The sequence below is a fragment of the Leuciscus leuciscus genome, assembly GCF_965113295.1.
Source record: "Leuciscus leuciscus genome assembly, chromosome: 3".
Classification (NCBI taxonomy): domain Eukaryota; kingdom Metazoa; phylum Chordata; class Actinopteri; order Cypriniformes; family Leuciscidae; genus Leuciscus; species Leuciscus leuciscus.
In genome coordinates this window covers 21,489,658-21,514,921 of record NC_138727.1, presented here as the reverse complement: position 1 = coordinate 21,514,921, position 25,264 = coordinate 21,489,658, and the positions used below count along the sequence as shown (strand labels likewise).

The 25,264-nt window shown below is 37.9% G+C and overlaps 2 protein-coding genes and 1 long non-coding RNA gene across 7 annotated transcripts in view; 1 reads left to right on the top strand and 2 right to left on the bottom strand.

Moving 5' to 3' along the window:
* Positions 1-3,938, top strand: part of cntln (centlein, centrosomal protein) — a 154,135-nt gene extending 150,197 nt beyond the window's left edge. For all 5 annotated transcript variants that reach the window (XM_082165635.1, XM_082165638.1, XM_082165637.1 and 2 more), the window contains one exon: positions 1,861-3,938. In XM_082165635.1, the coding sequence (XP_082021761.1) occupies positions 1,861-1,971 (111 nt within the window). In that variant the 3' untranslated portion in view covers positions 1,972-3,938. The remainder of the gene's footprint in view (positions 1-1,860) is intronic.
* Positions 3,939-15,558: 11,620 nt separating this feature from the next.
* Positions 15,559-16,899, bottom strand: LOC309495838. Its single transcript, XR_014204842.1, has 3 exons — positions 16,294-16,899; positions 15,958-16,068; positions 15,559-15,857 (listed from the first exon to the last, which is right to left on the bottom strand). It is a non-coding gene; the product is annotated as an uncharacterized lncRNA (long non-coding RNA).
* A 6,062-nt stretch (positions 16,900-22,961) lies between these two features.
* LOC309494674 (uncharacterized protein) lies at positions 22,962-24,574 on the bottom strand (the record flags this gene model as incomplete). Its single annotated transcript, XM_082164088.1, has 3 exons — positions 23,963-24,574; positions 23,380-23,861; positions 22,962-23,030 (listed from the first exon to the last, which is right to left on the bottom strand). The coding sequence occupies exons 1-3, from the start codon at positions 24,003-24,005 to the stop codon at positions 22,962-22,964; spliced, it is 594 nt and encodes a 197-aa protein (XP_082020214.1). The 5' UTR covers positions 24,006-24,574.
* Between the last annotated feature and the right edge of the window lie 690 nt (positions 24,575-25,264).

Sequence of the window (25,264 nt, the reverse complement as noted above, 5' to 3'; positions counted from 1 at the left end):
GGTAATTACTGGCACAGAAGAATAGATTGGCGCTACGCTTGATTTTCTTACCTGATCTCTTGTTTTCCCACATGTGACACATTCATTATCTTCTAATCAAATGCAGACTTTAGTAGGTCTTGGGTGTTTTGGTTGTTGTTTTTATTTATTTTTTTTATTCCCATGTTCAATAATGTTGATTTAAAATTAATTTTGTGAAGATCAAAGATCAGAAAGCTTTATATGATCATAGAATGCAAATTTATTTTTCATCCACACTCCATGGTGATCTGGATGGGGGAGAGTTCACCAAAATGCGTTGAAGTGCCATCGGAAGAGTTGTTTGCCAACAGATTTCAATATTTCTTCTGCACCTCAGAAGGACATGCCGGAAGAAACGGTGCTTTTATAGATATTTGTCTCAACCTGCAGCATCACTTGGCGTAGATTTCCCAAAACATTTAGCTGATTGTACGCGGATCTACTCTAGGTTTGCACACAGACTGGCCCCACAAAAGCTACTCTTAAGGCTGATAACAAAAGGAGCCTGATCAATCCATTTAGAGAGAGTATCTGTGGGTGTGTGTCTTAGCGGGATGAAGCTCAGAGTGTATTGTGACTGAGCCTGTAGCTTCGCCCCAGGCGCCTTCACACTCTATGAAACCAGCGTCACTTAATTGGACTATAAAACACCTTCATATTGTTGCAGGTCAACAATATGAAGCCCCCCCCCCCCCCCCCCCCCCTTCTCCTCAGGCCAGGCCAGTCGATTCCGAATCAACTCCTGGGTGTGTTAATGAAAACGCAGCCCAAAAGAGAGCTTTGTTGAATAGTGAACAGCTCACCAGGGCTGTCCAAAGGGAGGAGATTACCTGCTAAAGCAGCTGTTACATGATAATGACAGAGTCTGCCGTCCCTGTGGGCCTGTTTGAGCGAGCGCAGCCAAGATGTGACTTAGGCCTCCCAGGCTAGCGTGGCATGAGATGCCGTAGCGTTTCGGTGTTTCTGTGCAATAAAATAGGACATTTTTAAGAGTAATTAAATAATATCACATTCCTTTGCCATAACCCCTGCAGCCCTTTCCTCTGTAGTTGAAGTTTAGCACCGCTCAAGTGGGCTTTTGATGAAGTCAGGACGGAGACCGGCTTCTTCTCCAGTCTACCTGCCCCAGGGGAAAACACTGCTCCCTCTCTCCCTAATGAGACTTTCTTTCCTCTTCATTTGCGATGCATCTCTCTTGCTCTTGCGTTTACACATCTCTCTTTTTCGGTCTGACACTCAGGATTCTGCTGGAGTTAAGACCATTTATTTTTCTGTGCGAAGTCGCTCAATGAAGAATATAAAAAATGCATGTTACTGTGTGTCTTTTAGAAAAGTTTAATCCAATATTTATGGATGATGCAGGCCTTTGATCCCCAGTGCTAATTACCACAGAGTCCTTGAGAAGGTTTTGGGTGGAAGAAGAAAGTGAAGTCAGAGGATAGGTTAGCGCTTGGCTTTAGCGCAGAGCAGACGCACACACTGCGCATTTATCATCCTTCTCTCGATCCTTGCATCGCCAGGAGCAGTGGCAGGCCGTGAGTGGCATGGTAGCAAATCAAACCTCAAAACAATCCCATTTACTTTTTGAGGAAATGTGTTTTCCACAAAATATCCTCTTCTGGAGATTGAAGAAAAGCCTCCGTGACCTGTTCCTCGAATTTGTTCCTTGTCATAATTAATCAGAGTGAAGAACTTGAGTTTCATCACAGGTTAGAGACGTCATCAAAGCCGAAAGACACCCCGGAGAAGCTGTCTGGTGTCAAAAAAAACGCACAGGAAAAAAGCCTCTCTTTTCTTTTTGACAGGTTTTCCTTTCTTTCCCCCTCTCTCTCTCCCTAGATCCCCTCTGCAGGCCTGCTGATGGACGCCATGCTGGTGAAGATGAAGGAGGGCAAAGTGCTGACAGAGGAACTGGCTGCACTTACAGCTGCAGTCAGCAAAAATGCCTGACCAGAGAAAAAAAAAAAAAAAGACGGAAAGGGAGCAAGAGACTGTGGAACTTCTGTAAGATGGAGTGTGCCCTGCATGGCAGTGGAGGCCCCTTGTCTACGCAGTACTCCACCCGTTTTCTGCTCTTACCCTCTTGTAGCCCTGTGCCGCACACAACAAACTTTCAGATAAATGATGCAATATAAAGTGCTCTTTGTGATTCGCATCCGAAAAAAAACATTGATTTCTTGGCAGAAAAGATGATGCAGGACTTGTAAACCAAAAGCACCATTGAAATTTATAGATTTCAGAAAACACTGAGAACCAGATTTTGAGGAGATTAGTTTCTTTATTTAATCTAGTGTTTTAGTTTAATGTAAATTATTGTGCACTTGATGTTTTGACCTGATTTGCCCATGAATAATATTTTAGACATATTGGCATGTATATGTATATGTAGCCCCAGCAAACTTCAGTTCACACCATCAAGGCTAAAGAACAATTAGCAAAATAATCCTTCCAAAACATGTATTAGAAGTTATATTTTTCAAAATGTTTTCAAAATGAAATTGTTCATTCTGTTCATTCATCATCTTGCTCATCTCTTTCTTTTGTGATTGCTCAGTTGGATCCTTTATGGTGGGATAATTTTTTTAGCTAATTCGTTTTTGTACGCTTCATTTTCATTAGCGTAAAGAAATAGCAAGTATTTTAAAGCTAAAAAGAATGTGTTATTGCATAATTATCAATAACCGTGGACAGTTTTAAATATAAATAAATAATTTTAAATATAAAATAATATATTATTTTAAAAGTTATATTTCGTGACAGTGAGTAGTGGATCAACCATTTTATTTTCTTAATTGTAACTAAAGACTTTAATTAAAAACTTGACAATTAAATTAATGAGAAAGTTCCAATGGACAAAAATGTATTGCATTGGATGATGGTTGCCTTAATTTGCTTGTATGCAAAATATGTTCATCACTATAACTGAGACCCGACCATTTTTCAATATTTCAATAATTCCAATTCAATTAATTTTTTTAACACAGCATTTTCCAGTTGCATACATGTAGTGCAGATAAGATGTGAAATATATATACTCTGTATGATTAATGGTGGCTTAGCCTTAGAGGTTGCAAAAATAGATTTATTCAAAAAAATTAAATTGCATAAATACTGATGTGCAATTCATGTTTTAAATATGAAATTGTATTTCCTTTTCTGAGATATTTTTATATCTGTTGTGTTTTTGGGATAAAATATCTTAAGACGCATCTTTATTTCAGTTTAAAAAAAAAGAAATCTGGCAGAGGTTGTGTTGTGTTGTGAGTCCTTATATTTTAGATTATATATTATTTAATTTTCTCCATTGTTATTCACTCTTCTCCCCTTTGCATACAATTAGAAACCTTGTAAAGCCATCCTTTCAAAAAAATTAACTATAAGAATTCAACTTTTTATCTAATCAGTTTTATGCTAATGATGTCGTTTGCATTTATCTTTTTGTAATGAAGGATTAGCTCAAGACTGTCCTAAGCATCTCAGGGACCAATTTATCTGCCACCCTGGATCGGGGGGCCCTTGTGGTTAATTACCATTCGTTAATGTAGTTTGGATCCTTTCTTCTTGGAATACTCGAGAGCATGCTATTGTAAATATTTGTCCCATATAAATGTGCTGGTTTCTAGTCACTGTCCTCAAGCATAATGTGTCTAATGACAAACATTAATAACTTACAGTGGGGGAAAACTACAGGGAGGACTGGCATGCGCAGGAATAGCTGCACGCAAATTAGCACGAACTTGATGTCTCCTGCCTTGATGCATACTGCATAGTCAACATGTTTGCATACCCGCTCCATCCGCTTGCCGCAGCCGCTATTTCTGTGACATTCAAATGCACTGAACTCCCTGAGGTTTAATTAACATGGCCTTCCTCAGCCACCCTCTGAAAATGAACACATAAAGAAACATTCAACTCCACATCTTTTATGTCATGTAATATTTCATGTTTTAAAAAAGAAGAATGAAACCTTTCCCTCTTAAACTCTGTCTCACTGCTGTGTCTTCTTGTGAAGGTCTCATTAAGAAATGCACCTTAGGGGACCGACTGATCAGGACTTCTAAATGCTAGGATTTCCCCTTTCCTCCATCCCTTTGTTCCTCTTATCAATTTATCTTTCAGTTACACATTCATTCCCTTAGTTTTTTTTTTTTTTTTTTTTTACCCTTAATCTTTCCTTTTCTTCTTTTTGATAGTCTTGGCAGGTTCCTCTGAGAGAGGTGCTTCACCTCCCGCTGTGGGTAGCTGGGTGCCACAGGGGCTGTTGGGAGTGATGATGAGGGGCTGCTGGAGCTTCAACCCATGAACCTCCCCCTCCCCTTTTCCAAAATCAATAACTGAGAGTATAGAGGTCTCCTGCAGCATTACTGGAACAGGTCCATCACAGGTCATACCCGAATCAGTGCTCGGATGAAATGACTGAGAGGTCAAATTTGACAACTGAAGCTAAACATGTTCACATTCATCTGTTTGAAGTGCATCTGGGTGACAGGAATATATTTAATATGTAAGACAACACATCTTGGGGAGCTTCGTGAACAAAGAGGCGTAGCTCAAACTAGATCAATAATTTCTTTCAGCAAGAACCAGATATGAAAGTCACTTGTGTTGACTAACATAGGTTAAAATGGCATATCATATCATTGCTCTGATCCCTGTCTTGCTTTGATTTATGCATGCAATTAATTGTATATTGAGTTTTTTTTTTTTTTTTTTTTTTTTTTACTTATTCTCTTGTGTCTTGTCTCAACATCTATTTCCCTATCACAATCGTGCCAGTGTTTATTCAGTTTTGCAAGAGGCTGGTTGTGGCACATAAGACTCAAACAGATAAATTGTGCTCGAAAACATCCTGACTCATTGTCACCTAGAAAACAATGGGTATCATTCACTACGCATGCATACGCACAAATTTGTGAGTAAAATCCGCATACAAATGTTTTCACTAGCAAATGATGATTCAAGAAAAACTGAAATACTAAAATTTATTCTAAATTTACAAAAAGAACTAGGCTATAGAAACAACTCAAACCACACGTACGCAAAAAGTAGCTACTTACTCCGTGCAGCCTTAAAATCAGGTTAAAAAGTTATATTTCATCTTATCACGAATATAATTGTCATATTATTTATATAATAAATTATTTATACAATATAATTTAATCTTAAATATATGTCATCATTCATACATTGACAGAGTAAGAAAAGCTGCCTTATAGCTGCGGGGTTTCTCTGAATAAAGGAGCAGATGTACAGCAGGCTAATCAGAGGTCTGTATATATAATGTGTTTATTGTGTTTGAACTAGTTTTGAGAATGGCACACTTAGTTGGCATTGCTGAGGATCTGGCGAGAGTGCGACGAAAGGCTGCTAAGGAAATGTTGTGCGGAAAGCCCTTATATGGAGATGGTTTGGGCGTGATTTATGCAAATGAGAATACCTCGTGCACGCGGTCGCTCATTTAGAATACTCCGAATTCACTAGAACGAGGTTAGGAACAAATTCATGTGCATGCGCACCGCAGCGCACAGGCCGAGATTCTTCATGAGAGTTTTTCCTGTGCGTAGAAATACTCAACAATCCACGCAATTATTAATGAATGAGCTCCAATGACTTGTGTAAGAATGTTGTTAATTAACTTTAGTGTTTAGCACAATCATTCCCACAGATATTAGTTATATCATTATTATATTTATTTTACAGTATGTAATAGCCTAATATATTTTACGATAAATGTATAGTATTGTTTATTATGTAGGCCTACTGTAATTATGTTGAACAAATGATTTTTATTTATTCTCAATTTATTTGTACAAATTTTTTTTACATTTCAACTAATTTATCTACTCAAATTATGTTTTGTATAGCCTACTGTACTGTAAATTACGTAGTACAGTAGTTTGCAAGGATAATTCAATTGGACTATAGGGATAATGGACCTTAGTGTGAAGGAAAACTAGGCTGCGAATAACAGACATACAGTCTGATCAATAGGTCATGTCACGCATGTGCAATTGAATGTAATTGTATCGAATTATCACAACCAATGTTTTTTATATATATATATATATATATATATATATATATATATATATATATATATATATATATATTGGCTGATAGATCAGTAACAATAAGGCAAACAAAAGCAACGCAGTGAGCAGATTGTTTGGTTATCACTCGTTTCATTTGTGCCAAGTTAAATATGCTGTCTACCTTATAAGGTCTAACATTTAAGAACAATTTTAGAAAAACACCACATAGGACATATCATATTGTATATTAAAGTAAACTTTAAATATGAAGTTAAATTTGCACTGCTCATGGGGTGCCATTATATCTACCAGCTAAAACTCGATTCATTTCTATTGTCTATAATAAATAATAAATAAATAAAACATTCATTAAAAAATCGTAGTCCTGGATCTAATTGGTTAATTTTGGTCTGGAAATGTACATACCATATATATACACGAGAGGGGGCTATTGTCAAAGCTTCAACTTACCTACTGAGCTCGTTCTCATAGCCTTATAAATGGATGTTCGGAAGCATTATATCATATAATCAATATAAAATAAAAGGTTACAAATTACTTCAGAAATGCAAAAGTGGTTTATGAATACCAGGAAGTATGTGGCCTCCCAATGCGGATATAAACTTCATCAAATATTTACAGGAAGCAACATTTGTTTAGTTTTTCATAGATGAAGAAAAAAAGTATTTTGTCTTATTTTCCCATAAAAATTCTTGAAAAAAAGATTACTTCAGAGTGTCACACTGGGGAATGTACAGTATTTAACACTCTATACTGTGCATGACATATTCATTGAAGTTCACTTCACTTGACAAAATGCATTCATTTAGAACACCTGGAAACGTCACACGCAGACGAAACTTGAATCGTGCATATTAGAAAAGTAGAAAGGTATGATGATGACATAATATACAAATAAATTACCATACTTTTGTGTTTATGTAGGCTATAATACATCCATACATTGCCTACTTACAGATCTGGCTAAATAAATGAGACCTCTGCAAAAGTTGTACTGGATTTACTATTTATTGGCATGTTTTTGAGTAAAATGTTCATTTTTGTTTTATTCTATAAGCTAGTGATAACATTTCTCCCAAATATCAAATGCACACTTTATACCCATAAACAACCACACACAAACCACAACTGAGACTCATGTTCACTGCATTTATTTGAGTCAAACTTCATGCAGTTCTGGGGTGATGCGCAGTGCCTGGTGGGTAAATGTCCCTGTCCACTTCCTGTGAAGTGATGTGTAGATGTTCCCTTATTTCATATGCTGTCTGTGGCACCCTTCCTGCTGAACAACTGGAATCTCACTTAAGATGCAGGTATACCCTGTGAAGTCCACTTCGCATTCACTTCCATGTGATTTTTCAGCATCTCACATTCAGATGCTGTGAGGAGTTCAATAAAAACCTGTTTCGAGACCTTAGCTCTTTTGCATTCATCAGCACTGCAGCTTTACTTTCTGATACTATTGTGTGGCATCTCACATTTAACAGCGTAAACACGTTCTGTGTGAACAGCCCTTATTTCTGCCACTCAAAAGTAAAAAAAAATTTTTTTGTCAAATTAGAGCGCTTCTCCTCATCCATGTGGGTGAAGAAAACTGCGTAGCATTTAAAGGTTATTTCTGATGACTGACACCACAGAATTTACCAGTATGGGAAAGCCATTTCAATGCAAATCACATTCAGTACCTGCAAGTGTTGTTCACTCTGCAAGTGCTACACATTATAGCACCAAATAAAATTAAATAAATAAAACAATATATTTACTCATGTTGTTTTACATCATGCACAGTGCATGTTTGTGATAATGTAAGGTAAATGCTAATGTGGTGATGAATTTACCTTGTATACAAGCATGAGTGAGCGATCACTGAAAGCCCCCAACTTCACATTACAATTCCACTACTTTAAAGGGATGCCAACAACAAAAATAATGAAGCAATATAAGAAAATGCATGTAAATATCTATAAATATGTATTCTAAAAGTAATCTGAAATATAACCGCAAGCTGCTATTATTCTAAGCACAAATGGTTTATGTAGATGCTATGGTGATACAAAGGCCATGTCTCTTTTCAAATATAACTTAGGTCTTTGTGTCTTTATGGGATTATTATTGTATATAGATATTGCATTAAAATAGACAAATAACATTGTCTCCTCCTTTTAATTGTACAGAAATACATTCAGTCACGTTTGGCAACTTAACAAATATGTTTTGGTGATCACAGCTAATTAAATTAGACCTTATTAAACTTTAATACTTTTTTGCATTTTATTTACTACAAGGCAGTTTATTGAACCACGCACAGATTTTAAACCATGAGAAACGATTTGTAATCCTTTGTCTCCCTCTGGTGGACAAGATTGCTTTACGTCCTTACTCTCATATTCCCATTGATATAAATGGCTGACCTTGCCCCAAGCATAAGAAATTCATGAAACTCAGCATGTTGTCCACTACATATACAGCCTGGTTTATACAAACCCCATTTCCAGAAAAGTTGGGACATTTTGTAAAATGCAATAAAATCAAGAATCTGTGATTTGTTGATTTTCTTGAACCTTTATTTAACTGACAAATATACAAAGAAACTATTTCTAATGTTTTCACTGACCAACATGTATTTTGTAAATCTAAACAAATTTTGATTTTGATGGCTGCAACACACTCCAAAAAAGTTGGGACACAGGCATGTTGACCACTGTGTCACATCATCTTTCCTTCTAATGACACTTTTTAATCATTTGGGAATTGAGGATACTAATGTAACGAGGTTAGTTGTTGTGGGAAGGAGGAGGCGGGAACATAGAATAGAATAGAATAGAATAGAAAAACTTTAATAATCCCCAAGGGGAAATTGTGATGTCACAGCAGCAATTTACAATACATACCAGACATATTACATATAACATACATTGACCTATACTGTATAAAAATCCTTAATAATAATAATAAATAAATAAAATAATTACACAAGATGTGCAGTTTAAATATCATATACCATATATTCATGTGTTATTCTCTATTCTGTCATTAATGTCCATAATCTCTTATCTACCCAGAGAAGATCTGTTATATATTGTTATTGAAGTGGGTAGGAATGACTTTCTGTACCGGTCCTTGCTACAGCAGAGTTGCCGTAGTCTCCAGCTAAAAACACTCTTCTGCCCAACCACCAAGTTGTGCAGCGGATGTGATGTGTTGTCCATGATGTTAAATAGTTTCTTCAACATCTTTTCCTCCACAACCAACTCCATAGGTTCCAGAGCAAACCCCAGCACAGAGCCAGCCTTCTTTATTAGTTTATTTAGTCTCTTACTGTCACTGCCTCTGATGCAGCTGCCCCAGCAGATGACTGCAAAGAATATTGCACTTTCGACGACAGACTGATAAAACATATACAACATCTTGTTGCATACATTAAAAGACTTGAGCTTCCTCAAGAAATAGAGTCTGCTCTGGCCCTTCTTGAAGATGGCCTCAGAGTTGCGTTTCCAATCCAGTCTGTTATCTAGGTACACACCCAAATATTTAAAATGATCAACCACCTCCACCTCCTCTCCATGCAGGTAAATGGGTTTTAATGTTGTTTTCCTGGTCCTTCTAAAGTCCACCACCATCTCCTTTGTCTTAGTCACGTTTAAGAGAAGGTGGTTTATCCCACACCACGACACAAAGCGATCAACCAAATCTCTGTACCCAGTCTCATCTCCACCGTTAATATACCCAACAACTGCAGAGTCATCTGAGTATTTTTGAAGATGACAGGACTCTGAGTTGTGTTGGAAATCTGACGTGTACAACGTGAATAGAAATGGCGAAAGAACAGTCCCCTGTGGTGTTCCTGTACTGCTGACCACTCGTTCAGACACACCACCCCTTAGTCGCACAAACTGAGGTCTGCATGTCAGGTAGTCTATAATCCAGGAAATTGTGGAGGTGTCCACCTGCATCACTTGAAGCTTCTCACGCAGCAATGACGGTTGGATCGTGTTAAAAGCACTGGAAAAGTCAAGTCAATTTAAACCGGCGAACGTTTAACACACTTTAATAATGTCAAATAAACAAACAACAAAATGAAGGTGAAGGCAACAGCTCCTCACTGACGACTGCCGCCACATAAACAAAACATAACATATAGTCCAGGCCTGGTCCTCTCTCATTCTTGACTGTCGTTGCTTCTCCTTTTATGCTTCCGTAGCTCCTCCGTGAGAGATACGAGACCAGTGCAGCACGCAGGTGTCGCTCATCATCAATCACGCCACCGGCCTCGTTTCGTTCTCTCACGGCCCTCGACCCCGTCCTGCTTGTCACAACTAATTGTTGCAGTTTTGCAAGTGGAAATTTAGCATTGAACAGATGTATAGCTTTCTCCTTGCGTAACAGAGATTCCAGTTGCATTTCTTCAAGCAGGTGAACACGGTTTTCCAAAATACTCCCGAGTGGCTGTATTTAACAGAGTAGCATGATGGTTTCTCATACAATGCCATCTGAGGGCTCAAAGGTCACGTACATTCAACAGAGATCCTTTGCCTTGCTCAACACAGACTGAGATTTCTCTGGATTCCCTGAATCTTTTCCCAATATTATGTGTGGTAGATAGTGAAATACATGCATTCTTTGCAAATTAGATTTTTGAATTGTTTGACAATTCTCTCATGACATTTGGCATACAGAGGTGAGCCATGACCTATCTTTGCTTGAAAAGACAGAGAAGCTCCTTTTACACCCAATCACAATACCCTCACCTATTACCAATTTACCTGCTTATTGTGGACTGTTTCAGTAAATGTAATCTTTTCATTTATTTTGCCTCTGTCACAACTTTTTTGGAGTGTGTTACAGTCATCAAGATCAAGTTTTTTATATATATATTTACAAAATACGTGTTGGTCAGTGAAAAACATTGGACATCTTTTATTTGTAGGCTACTTTTTGTCAGTTAAAGGGGACATATCATGCTAAATCCACTTTTTTAGCCCTTAAATGCATTGTGTTGTATATTTGGAGTGTTTAGAAGTACAGAAAAGTTGAAATTATTCTCTTCAGGTGCTTCGTTGATATCTTTAGATTCTGTTTTGGTCATATTTTGCAACCTGTTCGGATTTTTCTATTCTCTATTACGTTTTTTGAACAATTACGTCACAGTATTTGCAGCGGAACTGCCAAATAAGGACACCTACTCCCGGCCCAACACTTCGAGCAATCCGCCATTTTGATTTCTCGCTGCGATTTTGTAGTCCAAGCTCAAGGATGCAAAAGTTACGAGAGGATAAGTCAAAATATTCGGTTGTTGGATGTAGTAACCCACACGCTTCATTACACCATCTGGTTGAGTTTTATTTTTCACGGAAATGTACCCACATCTGTGGGTAAAGTCATTTTTGTGTGCGCGAAGCACTTCGAGGACAACTAAGTCAGCAACCTCCGCCAGTATAAAGAAGGATTTGCCGATAGACTTTGTCTGATTGAGGGGTCAATTCCTTCTATCTTTGGAGACGACGAACAGAGCACTTCGGTAAGCTGTAAATAACGTTAAAAAAGTAAAGTACTTCTTAAAACACATGGTGGTCATGGTTTAGCAGTACCTTTGTCCTTTTTTTGTTGTTGTTGTTGTTTAAGTAACTTACACGTCTGTAGCAGAATTACTGTTGTTGAGTGTCATGACTAGGGATGGGAATTGAGAACCGGTTCTAAGTTTTATGAACAATCGATATTGTATGCCCTCGACGTTAACGCCCGCCTAAGCCATTTTTTTTGTCCCGCCAAAATTTGATCGGTGAGTAATGTAGATGAACTGCCGCGCTTGTGACAGGGCGCATGTTTAACTGAAAGAACAAGCAGAGAGAGAGAGAGAGAGAGAGAGAGAGAGACCCGGTCGCGCGTGCGCACACTCTCTCTCTTCGGAGCCAGGCGAAAGTGTAAAACAGGCAGTATTGTAGTAGTATGTAAATACAGTAACACACCATTGCGTTACATCCATATGAAGACGTTGTTCTGCAAGTTCGTCGTCTTCATTTTCATCTCGCTCCGTGTCCAACTCTGACTTGAACATGTAAGGCTGGATGGACAAGTCTTCCGTTGTTGACATTTTGTTAATAACGTGTGAATAAAAAGTTTATGTGCCGCTAGATAATCTTATCTCTGCTATCAAACTACAAAAATGGCCGAACGGGGTGGAGTTGAACCGAGTGTCGCCTCTGAGTCTGCAACCTGGAGAGGGGGCGGGGTTTGTACTAGCCGGTCGTCACATCTGCATTTTTTTTTTTTTTTTTTTTATTAATGCCAAGGTATCCTAAGGAAGGTGCGTGCGACAAAAATGACGTCATCGCGATGGCGGTGTGCACAGAATTTTTTGTAACTTTGCACGCTGCTCCACGTCCGAACATTCATGACTTTGAGCCGATTCTGGCTGAGCAGCTGTACCAGTGTCGGCTGGTGGGTTTTAAAATAGAGGAAGCACACAACATTTTTGCAGTCAGGTATTTTTACTTTTTTAAAATGGCTTTTTTGGTTACTTAATGAATATTTATAGAAAACGACGGACATCAAGACAATATAAATATAGGTTCACTCACCTAGTCCTAGCCTATCACTTGAAGATGAAAAAAAAATCCATCCTTCTGTCCTTTTAAATGTCTGTGTTAAAAGAGCACGTTCGGTTGTTTAGTAAAGCTGATTGCTGTAGCCTATATCCAACTTAGACATGGGGGGGCCCTATTTTAACGATCTGAAACGCAAGTGTCAAGCGCAAAGCGCAAGTAACTTTGTGGGCGGGTCTTGGGCGCTGTTGCTATTTTCCCGGCGGGATAAATGCCTCTTGCGCCCGGCGCAAATTTAAAAGGGGTTGGTCTGAAGTAGCTTCATTATTCATAGGTGTGGTTTGGGCATAACGTGAAATAAACCAATCACCCAGCTATAATTTTTTTGTTCTAAAAATGTTCTGAGAACATTATCTTGAAGTGTTCTAATGTTTTCAGCGGGTAGTTTTATTTTAGTTCCCAGAATGTTCTCATAAAAGGTAGGAAAACATTCTCTAAAATCATTCTAAAAATGTTTAATGATAACATTTTTGGAACATTATTCCCTAATGTTCTTATAACATTTTTAGCGGGTAGTTTTAAGTTCCCAGAATGTTCTCCTAAAAGGTAGGAAAACATTCTCTAAAAACATTCTAAAAATGTTTAATGATAACATTGTTAAAACATTATTCCCTAATGTTCTTATAACATTTTTAGTGGGTAGTTTTATTTAAGTTCCCATAATGTTCTCCTAAAAGGTAGGAAAACATTCTCTAAAAACATTCTAAAAATGTTTAATGATAACATTGTTTAAACATTATTCCCTAATGTTCTTATAACATTTTCATTGAGTAGTTTTATTTAAGTTCCCAGAATGTTCTTCTTAAAGGTATAGATAACATTATCTAAGAACGCGCTAAAAATGTTTAATGATAACATTGTTGGAACATTATTCCTAATGTTCTTATAACATTTTTAGTGGGTAGTTTTAGTTAAGTTCCCAGAATGTTCTCCTAAAAGGTAGGATAACATTCTCTAAGATCACTCTAAAAATGTTTTGTGATGACCTTCTATAAAGGTTTAATCATAACATTTTTAGAACATTATCCCTTTACATTCTTATAAAGTTTTTAGTGGGAAGTTTTATTTTTGTTCCCAAAATGTTCTCTTAAACATAAAAAAATGATTAGCTATAACATTATTAAAACATACAATTTTATTAATCTCAAAAATAAAACATAAAAATCTAACAGGTTTATTAATGGCATCCACATAAATTATTAGAAGTTATGCGTACAGTAGATGCCCAACATTGCATGAAGAACTCAGTAAAGTCCAATGTGCAATCACACGTCTTGACTGCTGTTTGCTCAGAGCGTTCATCATCAGTCTTTGCTTGTCTTGGTTCTTGCAGAAAAAGTCTTCTGCATTAATAGGTGTTCTACTGTTCTTCTCTTCTAGTTTTTCAGCTGCTCTCCCAGTTAGCAGAATTGAGCTCCATTCTCTGTGTGCATGGTAGTTCCTCATAGCCTATAAAAGAAGATCATGCAACAGTGTACACAGAAAGAATACGAATACATATTACATATTAAGATCACAAGCAATATTGACTTTGAAAACTTTCAAAATTAGCCAGCCTAATTATTAATCAGAAATTATGTAAAGATTAATTTATTTAAAAGTATAAATATGATACCTTATGAGTATCTATTTTGTTTCTGTAATTTAAAACATATACTTAATCCATTATATACATGTTAATAACACAACTAGAGGCTAAATTATGTGAACAAACTACAAACTTGGCTTGAAGTGTGAACCTTGAACTCAGGTCTCCTTGAGCACAGCTGCAGCATGTCACAGCACTGCCCACGATGCTTTTGCTCTGACATAACAGCTCATTTTCATCAGTTGTATTGTCTATGGATTGTTACATTTCTTACAGATTTCTGCTTGTTTTAAATCAGATACAGATAAAGTAGCACTGCATTTGAATGCACTGGCGATAGAACAATTTATAATTTTCTGTGCTCCAGTAGGTTTCTGTGTGCGCACAATCTGCATGTTAAACGTGAGCTACTGTCTGTGCATATGAAAGCTTGTTTCCGCCATGGAATACAATTTTTAAAAAAGGTAATTGCGACTCACAATTCAAACTTTTTTTCCTCAGAAGTGCGAGATATAAACTCGCAATTGGCTGTTTGAAAGTCAGAATCACAGGATAAATTAGAAAATCTGAGAAAGAAAAGCCCTACATTATCACATAGCCTTCACCATACCTAGAGATTGGCATGGTTTTACTTCAGTTAGCCTAATAGCTGGTTTGATTTGCATTGAGAGATGATCTTATAGAAAGTACTCCATGCCAGTCTCTAGGTATGGTGAAGGCTATGTGATGATGTGGGGCTTTTTTAATTCCAAAGGCCAAGGAAACTTTATCAGGATGCATAGTATCCTGGATCCATGAAGTAACTGGCCTTTAAAAATAAAAATCTGCCTGCCTCTATGGGAATTTAACATAGGGGTGTCCAGACTTATGCACCCTGTATTTTAAGGAAGAACATTTATTTACAATACATTATTCATTCACAAAGAAAATTGGTGTCCTTAAAGGTTGGATTTTTCCAAAAAAAAAATTAAATTAAAGCATTAAGTTCAATTAGCAAAAGATGATTTTTTATTCCTTTTTAGTCAACTTTAGCATGGGTGTCTAAATTTATGCATAGCACTGTAAATGGTAATAAATTATTGTAATCAATCCACCATAAAAACATGGTTTCTACACTTTACTATAATAAAAACCAATGAATAATTTAGCAAAGGACCCTGGGAACACGTCCTAAAAAGAACAGCTCATCCAAAAAAAATAGAGTTCTCTCGTTATTTACTCCATGTATAACCTTAATCAAGATATCTTGAGAAATGCCTTCACTGTTTTGTTTTTTTCCATAAAATGGGTTCCAATGTTATGGGTTCCAGTGTTGTTTTATTGACAACATTCTTGTGTTTCACAGAAGTAATTCATACAGGTTTGAAAATAATTTCATTTTGAAAGGACATTTATGTTTGGGTCAGCTAGGCCCGTAAACTCATATCAAGAAGACAGGTAAAATATTGTCTGGAGGGTTTGGACCAGTGTGCCTTTGAGCAGAGTTTACATGTTCTGCCTCTATTTCACGTGTATTTTACTATGACAATAGGCTAACCGTTACTCACCGCAACTGAAGATCGTGTGGCTGGATAATATTTATTCCAAAAATTCCTGGATAATGAGGGAAACACACACATACCGCAATATTATTAGCTATTTGTATTTAATTACTAAAAGAGACATTTGCAAAAGCTTGCAAAATTGTACTCACCAGCTCAAAAACATATTATGATGACTCTCATTTTGACAGATCGGTAGGCCGATATCCTGCGGTCAACAATATTCAAAAGCCTAGTTTGCATAGTGTGGTTGGAGTTCCTCTCTGTAAAGACACAATGTTCTCAGTTCACTCATTGTAAAGCTCCTATGCTGAGTTTTATTTGATTTTTTTTATCAAAAACTAAGTTAGCTGACAATATTTACACGCTTAGCCTAATACATTGACATATCAATATTGCTCTAATCGCATTTAACATTAGATTCTCAATTTAACACACTTTATTTTGATGTAGCAGAATTTATTATTAAATAAAATAAAGTTATTTACCTTCCGCAGATTGCAATATGTCCGTTACGTAGGCTATGTTGTTAAAATTCGTAGTCCATTTACATCCCGCAACTCGCTCAAAATAAAAATGTAACAGTACGATGCAAAATAATCCATGTTTTAAACAATGTAAAAGCCACAGAACCGAAGGAGGCTAGTACTGAAGATCCCGAGCAGCAGCACACACACACACACTCACTCCAACAGACGAATATTCAAACTTGACCAGTAAAAGGCGCGCATAGCTGTCATTGGCCAGATTCCTGGATGACAGTCTGAATAACCAATCATGCTCAAAACAACTCGAAGAGACAGCCAATAATGTGGTAACATTGCACTTACAGGAAAAGATGGCATGTTTTAAAAGAAAGAATATGAAAAAATTTACATGTGCTATTTATTTAGTTGTATTTGTAAGCTGGCTGTTATATTTAATCAAATGGTTAAATGGTGTCTTCATTGCAGTGCATGATTACAAATTAAACTTACAATAACATATAAATAATAATAATAAATAACATAAATAATATATAGGCTACCATATAACAACATATATTTACCACTTCTCTGCCAAACAGCAATTTAAAAGAGCAAACATATTTTATATTAAACAGAGCAAACATTGCATATGTATTCATATAAAATTATACCTACATGAAAAACGAATGGATTGGTATCATGGTGACATAAGAGTTGATTGAGCCTGATGAAGACATGAGAGTCGAAACATTGCTTGAACTCTTTTGGAGCAGTAATTTTCAGTGTGCGGACTTCACACTTCTTTATTTTGTCTATATCATTTAGTTGTCCTGCACCTGCGCCCAATCTGGGTGTTTGGGATGTGCACAACATTTTAGTATTTTTGACATTAGAGTTACATCCATGTGACCCATAATGATCCTTTTGCACTTTAACAAATTATTGACCTTTCCTTTAGAAACACTCTTATGCCTAATAATGTCAACTTGCTTTTCTCCCTGTGTGGCACTGTTACACAACCTGTTGGTTTAGGGTTAATCCTCTGTCCAACACAACACTTTGCTAACATTGGCATAATTCTATACAAGTTGCAACATATACCTCGGGTTTCACAGGCAAGGTTTAAGCCTAGTCCCAGACTAAAATGCACGTTTGAGCTGTTTTACCTGAAAGCAATTTGCACTGACATATCTTAAAATATGTCAGTGCCATTGTTTTGTCTCAAGATGCACACCAGTAATGTTTCCTTTTTCTTTTTTCAAAGGCACATTTTTAAAAGCTAATTAAATGCACTAAGGCCTAATCCTGGCTTAATCTAAACTCTGTCTGTGAAACCGGGTCTGGGTTAGAAATTAAGGGTAATTAAGGTTAACCCTAACTCTAACCCTAACCCTTGTCTACAGACTTTTATTTAACAGCATGGATACTCCAAGGTGTTGACTGCAGTGGTTAGGCCTTTAGCGTTGATACAGGATGAATAACTTCTCACTGTGACAGTCTGTAATGTATTTTAGCAAAGAGTGTTTGTATGGATTGTCCCTAATTAAGCTAGAGCTATTGGTGCATTCAAGTCATGTCATAAATATTGTATCTACAAGTTGACCGCCACCACAATGATGAGAATATGAGTAGGAAGCTCAGGATTTTCTTTAACCCCGATCTTGAAGAGTTAGGGGTGTGTAAGTGAGAAACATTGTGGAATACCACTATAGGTATTCAGCAGTGACAATGAAGTAAGCTAATGCCTGCACAAAATATGATAGCATTATAATATAACAATATAATATGTGATGATAAAGTTTACAGTAGCTTCATTAATTTAAAACATTTTTTTTATTTTTTTTTTTTATTGTAAAATCTCATGAATACAAACTTCCCAGGAGGACTTAAACGCACCATATGTTCCATCGTGAACCCTGATGGCCTGCTGTCTGACCAGCAAGCTCAATTTAACAATAATTGTGTAGTTTGATTGCTAAATTTTACATTTAAAATGTTCTAGTTTTGTTAACACGTCACATTACAAGAATGTTTTATAAAAAAAATCTCGTCATCTCAGGTCTCAGTGATATCCTCAAAACATTTTACGAACGTTGATTTGATAATGTTCCTCCTCTGTTATTATGGAGCATTGTGCCAATGTTTTACTGAGAACATTGTATAATCTGTTATTATGGAGCATTGTGCCAATGTTTTACTGAGAACATTGTATAATCTGTTATCTCAACAACATCCTCAAAACATCCTCAAAATGTTACATTTACAATGTTCTAGCTTTGTTAACTCGTCACATTACAAGAACATTTTATAAAGAACATTCAACATCTCATCTCTCAATGATATCCTCAAAACATTTTCCTAATTTGACAGAGAGAATGTTCTTCTTTTGTTATCATGAAGCATTGACAATATTATTTTCAATATTATTTTGAGATCATTGTACAAACTTTAACTTTAACAACATTCCCAAAATATGCTCAAAATGTTGCAAGTAGAAAGTTCTTCTTTTCTTATCATGAAACATTGTGACAATGTTATATTGAGATCATTGTACAAACTTTAACTTTAACAACATTCCCCAAATATGCTCAAAATGTTGCAAGTAGAATGTTCTTCTTTTGTTTCCATGAAACATTGGGACAATGTTACATTGAGATCATTGTACAAACTTTAACTATAACAACATTCCCAAAATATGCTCAAAATGTTGCAAGTAAAATGTTCTAATTGTGTTAACTCGTCACATTAGAAGAACGTTCTATAAAGAACATTCAACATCTCATCTCTCAATGATATCCTCAAAACATTTTCCTAATGTGACAGAGAGAATGTTCTTCTTTTGTTATCATGAAACATTGGGACAATGTTATATTGAGATCATTGTACAACTTGTTACCTCAGAAACATTCCCAAAACATCCTTTGAATGTTGCAGTTAAAATGTTATATCTTAGTTTACATTTAACGTTATAGGAACATTTTTTTAAATGAGAAAACATCCTTAAAATATTCGTTAAACATTACATTCAAATGTTTTCTTCAGAACATTAACCAAACTTGTAGGGAATGTTAGCCAAAGTTCTAAGAACGTTCCCTGCTAGCTGGGCAGAGCGTCATCTCACATTCCCTTTAAGAGCAGGCGCGCTTGTTCTAAAGCGGATTTATAACGGCGGATTTGCCAGGCGCGCGCCGGCAGCGGTTCACAGCCGAGGAGACCGACGTTCTCGTCAAGGACGTAAAACACAGAGAAGTGACGTTGGGGATGGAGAAACACACCCAAATTAACTTCGGATAAACAGGCGTATGATAATTTGGGTAAATGTGTAAGCTAGATGTATGCTTTTATAATAAACTATCTATCTATCTATCTATCTATCTATCTATCTATCTATCTTTCGTAATAATGTATGATTTGCAAAAATGAGAACTGCTGCTTCTGTGTAGATGAGAGAATCAAAGTGTATGCGCGTTGTGCACACGCTACATTGATTATGGCCAAGCATGCGCCCTTAAAATAGCATATGGATAACATGCCATGCGCCACTAACTTTAAACTAGTTTTTTTCGGTCAGTGGCGGAATTGTTTTCTAAACCTGTAAAATAGCATGAGGGAACGTTTGCGCCGGAACACGCCGCCTCTTTGCGCTGAACCGCCCCTGGGAGCGCAAGTGTATTTCTTACATCTTACTGGTGTGGTGACAAATCAAGGCTGCATCAGAAATCGCATACTATAAAGTAGGCGAAAAACAGTATGTGACATAAGAAGTATGCCGAAATTCACAGTACTCATAAAAGAGTATAGGCTAAAATTACCCGGATTACCTACTACTTCCGGTGAGATTCTTAAGTGTGCATGCGATGGACACTTTACTAACCCATGAGGCCACGGGAGAGGATTTATGAATGGCAGTGAAGCAATGCAACTGTCGCAAGTAGGTCACATGATAATGGCAACATGGCGAATGTAGTACATCGAGATTTCATTCATACCAAGTGTGCCGCACAAGTCCTGAAAAGTGAAGACTGAAAGAGTATGTGTATTTTCAGTCCTCTTAAGTCAGATGCACTTACAGTACATTGTGACTGTGCCTCAGATGCAATCAACTCTATCTGTGTCTGTAAAGGTATGAACTAATTGGCCCATACAGACGAATGGCACATAGAAACTGTAAGACTTGAGAAATTAGAAAATGCCGGGCAGTCTGGTGGAGGAACGACCACTCCCCAAGAAGACAAAGGACATTTCTGGAAATGAACATTTGAATTCTCTCTTTTGAAGTTAGCATCACCATTTGAGACGTAAGTCTCACCTTAGAATACATCTCTTTCCCCCCTCCCCCACTCCCTCTCTCTCATGCTGAGATCACCTGAAATTCACCCAAAAATCTATATGGTTTAAATGTGAATTATTATCATACAGTTTTATACATGTTTGGTATAATTTGGAAATGTCTCAGGCCCCATCCACACTACTGCGTTTTCGTTTAAAAACGGAGACCTTTTGCTACGTTTGCACCTCCCGTCCAGACTAAAACGGCAAAAACGGAGTCCCAAAACGGAGAAGTTTAGAAATGCTGCCGACCCGTTTTGCGTTTTGGATCTCCGGAGGGCGTTTTAGTGAAGACGGGTCAAAACGGAGGACTTTAGAAACGATGACGCAGAGGCTCACGCTCGGCTCTATGATTGGGTGTCATCAGTCATGGCGTATCCTTCCCTGATTTGTCAGCCACCCATCACATGACCCGTCCCCGGAAGAAAACATACAAAAACAGCCTGGACTACGTAAGGTTAGTGACTACAACATGGATAACGAATTAAAAGCGTTACTGACTTTGATGTCTTTGCTAGCAGCTGTTGTGCAAGTAAATTCTACATTTTACAATGCTATAACTGCATACATGCGCCGGAGGCAAGCTATTATTCGAGCGATCTGTGACAATTCCCATGTGCAGCGGCGGTATCGACCGTACATGGAGCGTCGGTTTTGGGTTAAGCCGGGAAGAACCAGCGCATGGTGGGATAATTTTATCAATGAAGTTGTGGTTCCTGAGGAATGGTGCGAAAACTTTCGAATGTCCAGATTGGCACTTATCAACCTCAGTGAAAGACTACGTCCGCACGTGGAAGGAGCAACAACACAAATGAGGGCCCCCGTGGATGTACTAACAAAGGTAGCATGCACGTTGTATTACCTGAGTGACGAGGGGAGACTTCGGAAAACCGCAAATGCATTTGGACTATCCCGACAAGTTGTTTCAGTAATCATCCGACAGGTCTGTAAGGCCATCGTCATTTTCATGGGTCCAGACTACATTAAAACACCGAACACAGAGGCCGAGGTGAAGGATCTTGTTGTGAACTTCTATCGGACACACGGGATGCCACAATGCCTGGTGGCAATTGACTGTACACACATCGAAATCAAACAACCCTTAGCCAACTCAACAGACTACATCAACAGAAAGGGAAAACATTCTTTGAATGTACAAGCTTTGTGTGACCACCAGTATCGTTTCATGGATGTTGTTGTAAAATGGCCGGGGAGTGTGCACGACGCGTGCATATTTGCCAACTCAAAACTGTGTGCTGACCTAAAAAATGGGACAATACCCTCCTGCCCTAGAGAGTTAGTGGAAGGTGAAGATGCTGTCCCCGTGTTTCTTCTGGGGGATCCAGCTTATCCCCTTATGCCGTACCTCATGAAGGAGTACCCCAACGGCGGAGTTACTCCACAGGAGCAGTATTACGGCCTATCTCTTTGCAAGGCGCGCATGGTGATCGAATGTTCATTCGGACGTTTGAAGGCACGGTTTGCAGCTTTGCGAAGGCCGATGGACATAAACATGAAGGACCTTCCTTTTGTGATATATGCTTGCTTTGTTCTGCACAATTATTGTGAAATGAACAATGAACCTGTAAACGAGCAACAATGCATAAATGCTGCTCACCAGTACGACAGGGATTTCCAGCCACACTTGAGAGATTGTAATGTGAGAGCAGATAGCAATGAAAATGAAGGGAAACGAGTGAGACGTGTGTTGAAGACATTTCTTGACCCTTAACTAAAACGTTTATTTTTAACATTTATAAAAAACAGGTTTCCCAGTACAGAGAAAGTATTCATTTGCCTTTTGCTCTGACTGCCATGTGTTTTTTAAAATGTTTATATGGTTATTATTAAATGTAACCTAAAAAAAAGATGTGACTGAATAAAAAGTAAAATTTTTGACTCTAAAATTGAGTATGTGAGTTTGATGGAATAGATGTTGTCATCCTCTCTTTGGTGCGTATAGATGTATCTAAATATCTCTGTAGATATATCTATATACCTAGAGATATAGATATTGATAGATGAAAAAGACAGCAAATACACAATGAATAAGTTGTTTTATTGTCTTTATTAAAATAAGTTATACTGTGCAAATAACAAATTATTAACTACAACACCCAAATAAACACACCATGGAGATATAAAACTATATACAAGAGCACTGCTTTTTAAGTTGGCTGTACTAAAAAAACATTTACAAATGTGTGTAGTCTCTGTGCTTTGCAGGTGGACTGCTGTGGTGGGGAAATGTCCAGGGGAATTGTATTCCTGGAGTGGCCTTCTTATTGGCATATGTTACCTCCCTCAGCCCTGGTGTTTGTTCCTACACATGTGTGAGTGCAATGTTTCTTCCCCTTGTCTTAATTACAGTTGACGAGCCAGACCTGAGCGAAGCCTACCTGCGCAATAAAAGGCTTCTCATTACGCTCCTGAGCGCGCACACAGAAATTGAGAACAGAGTCGATGCACAGCCGTGCTTTCTGTCTTGTGAGTGATTGTCGTCTAGTCGTCCACCCGGCAGTAGAAAACGTTCCGCCTTTGTGGTTGTTTCTTTATTGTTAACCAACGTATTATTTGATACCCATTCTGTTAAATAAACATACCCACTAATTTTGATACGAGCTGATCTGTGTGCGTCTCTCCTTTATGTTAAGGGTGGTGTCCGACTGCCCGTAACAGCATATGTCCATAGTTATATGGGTTATCGTGAATGGTGTGTGGTGACTGTGGAGGCATATACTGAGGGGTAGGCCTACCTGAACCCACAATATGCTGTACTAGCAGTTCAATATTTGAGTTCAGACTGTCCATTGCAGATGACCACCGGCCCATTGTCTGCACAAAGTCGTCATCTGTTGCCTGTAGTCTGTTAAGGAGCTGTCTCTTTATGTCCAGGTCTTCCTGTGCAACGGAATCTGCGGAGAGTTTTCTCTTCAGTCGTTCTCTCCTGTGGCCACACAGGGTAGCGGTGAGTCTCTGGCGTCGATTCTCTGTCATCTCGGGAGACACAGCACTCTCTTGAAACTGATCCGCAGATGACCCAGCGCCAGTTGGGCTGGAGAACTCCTCCGGGGCCTCCACCGCCACGTCGCCGGTCTCGATACCCCCATGAATCGCATGCGTTGCAGGAGAGCCTCCCCAAATTGACTCGCAGAGCTCAAAATAGAGCAAAACTACTCGCCCATGGCCACTTCGACGACCAGCATCGACAGCTCGCCTGTAGCTGATTCGTACTGCCTTGAGTTTTGTAGTCAATTGCCCTGTGAACACGAAACAGTTTTAACATTAATGTTTGTATAACTAGCGTTACGTCAAATTGAGCGTTATATGTTATAGTTAAAGTTTTGCCTACCATACATACCTTTAGTGATTTCGTCCTTATTGTGGGGGTACACCTTTCCCATTGTTGTGGCTTCCTCTGGCGATGGATAATGCTCCCTGTACCTTTCCAATATGTCGCCGTATTTGGTTTGCGACTCCTGTTGCGACCACTCAACTTCATGTTCTATTGAGTTTGGAAAATTCTTTACACAGTAATCATCAGAATATCTATTCTCCTACCTCTGAAAATGTCCAGATTTTTTAATCTTCTTGTGGACACTAATTTTAGGTGGCGTTTAGTCAACTAGGTGACTACAGCACATTGAAAATACATAACCGGAAAAAAATTAGTTGTACTATTTCAAAACGGAAGCGTGTCACGAAGCTCAGTGCAGGTAGTCCATTGCTTTAAAGTACCCCTGTGGTGAAAATCAAGGTTTTAATGTTGTTTATATGTCAATGTGCTGTTTTTAATATGCTTTAAGACAAACCATGTGTAAATTCATAAGTCAACACCATTGCTGAGTATTTTCTCCATAAAACTGCAGTGAACCAAAGACAGTCTCAAAAACGCGGTTTGAAATCGATGGTGTTTCTGACGTCACAAACTACCTTGTAACCAATCACGTAAATGTGTGATCATCGACGAGTGGATCTCTGAGCTAGTGTGAGTGAGTGAAATAATTTTTTTTTTTATCCTTTTTAAAGTGATAATGTAACATGAAAGAGAGAAGTTAAAGGGATACTGTAGTTCAACCAAAAATGTGAAAAATCCTTCATCAATTACTTACCCTCATGTCGTTCCAAACCCGTAAGACTTTTGTTTATCTTCGGAACACATATGAAGATCTTTCTGATGAAATCTGAGTGATTTCTGTCCCTCCATTGACTGTTCACTCAACTAAACACTTCATAAAGATACCGTAAAACTAATCCATATGAATTGAGCGGTTTAGTTCAAATTTTCTAAAGAGATTCAATCGCTTTATATGATGAAAGTCTTATGGGATTGGAACAGCATAAGGGTGAGTAATTAAAGGGGACCTATTATGGCTCTTTTCACAAGATGTAGTCTCTGGTGTCCCCAGAATGTATCTGAAACTTCAGCTCAAAATACCTCACAGATCATTTATTTTAGCTTGTCCAATTTGACCCTATTTGGGTGTGAGCAAAAACACGCTGTTCGCTTTCAGTTCGGTCACATTCGACGTAGTCGGACATACCGTACTGATTGGGATCACGCTTAGGGAGCCTGTCATCTTCGAGTATTGTAAAAACGAGCCAATGCACATTGGCGTGCGAGATTTGCATCTCGCGCTCCGCCCCGCAGCACCCCCGCAGC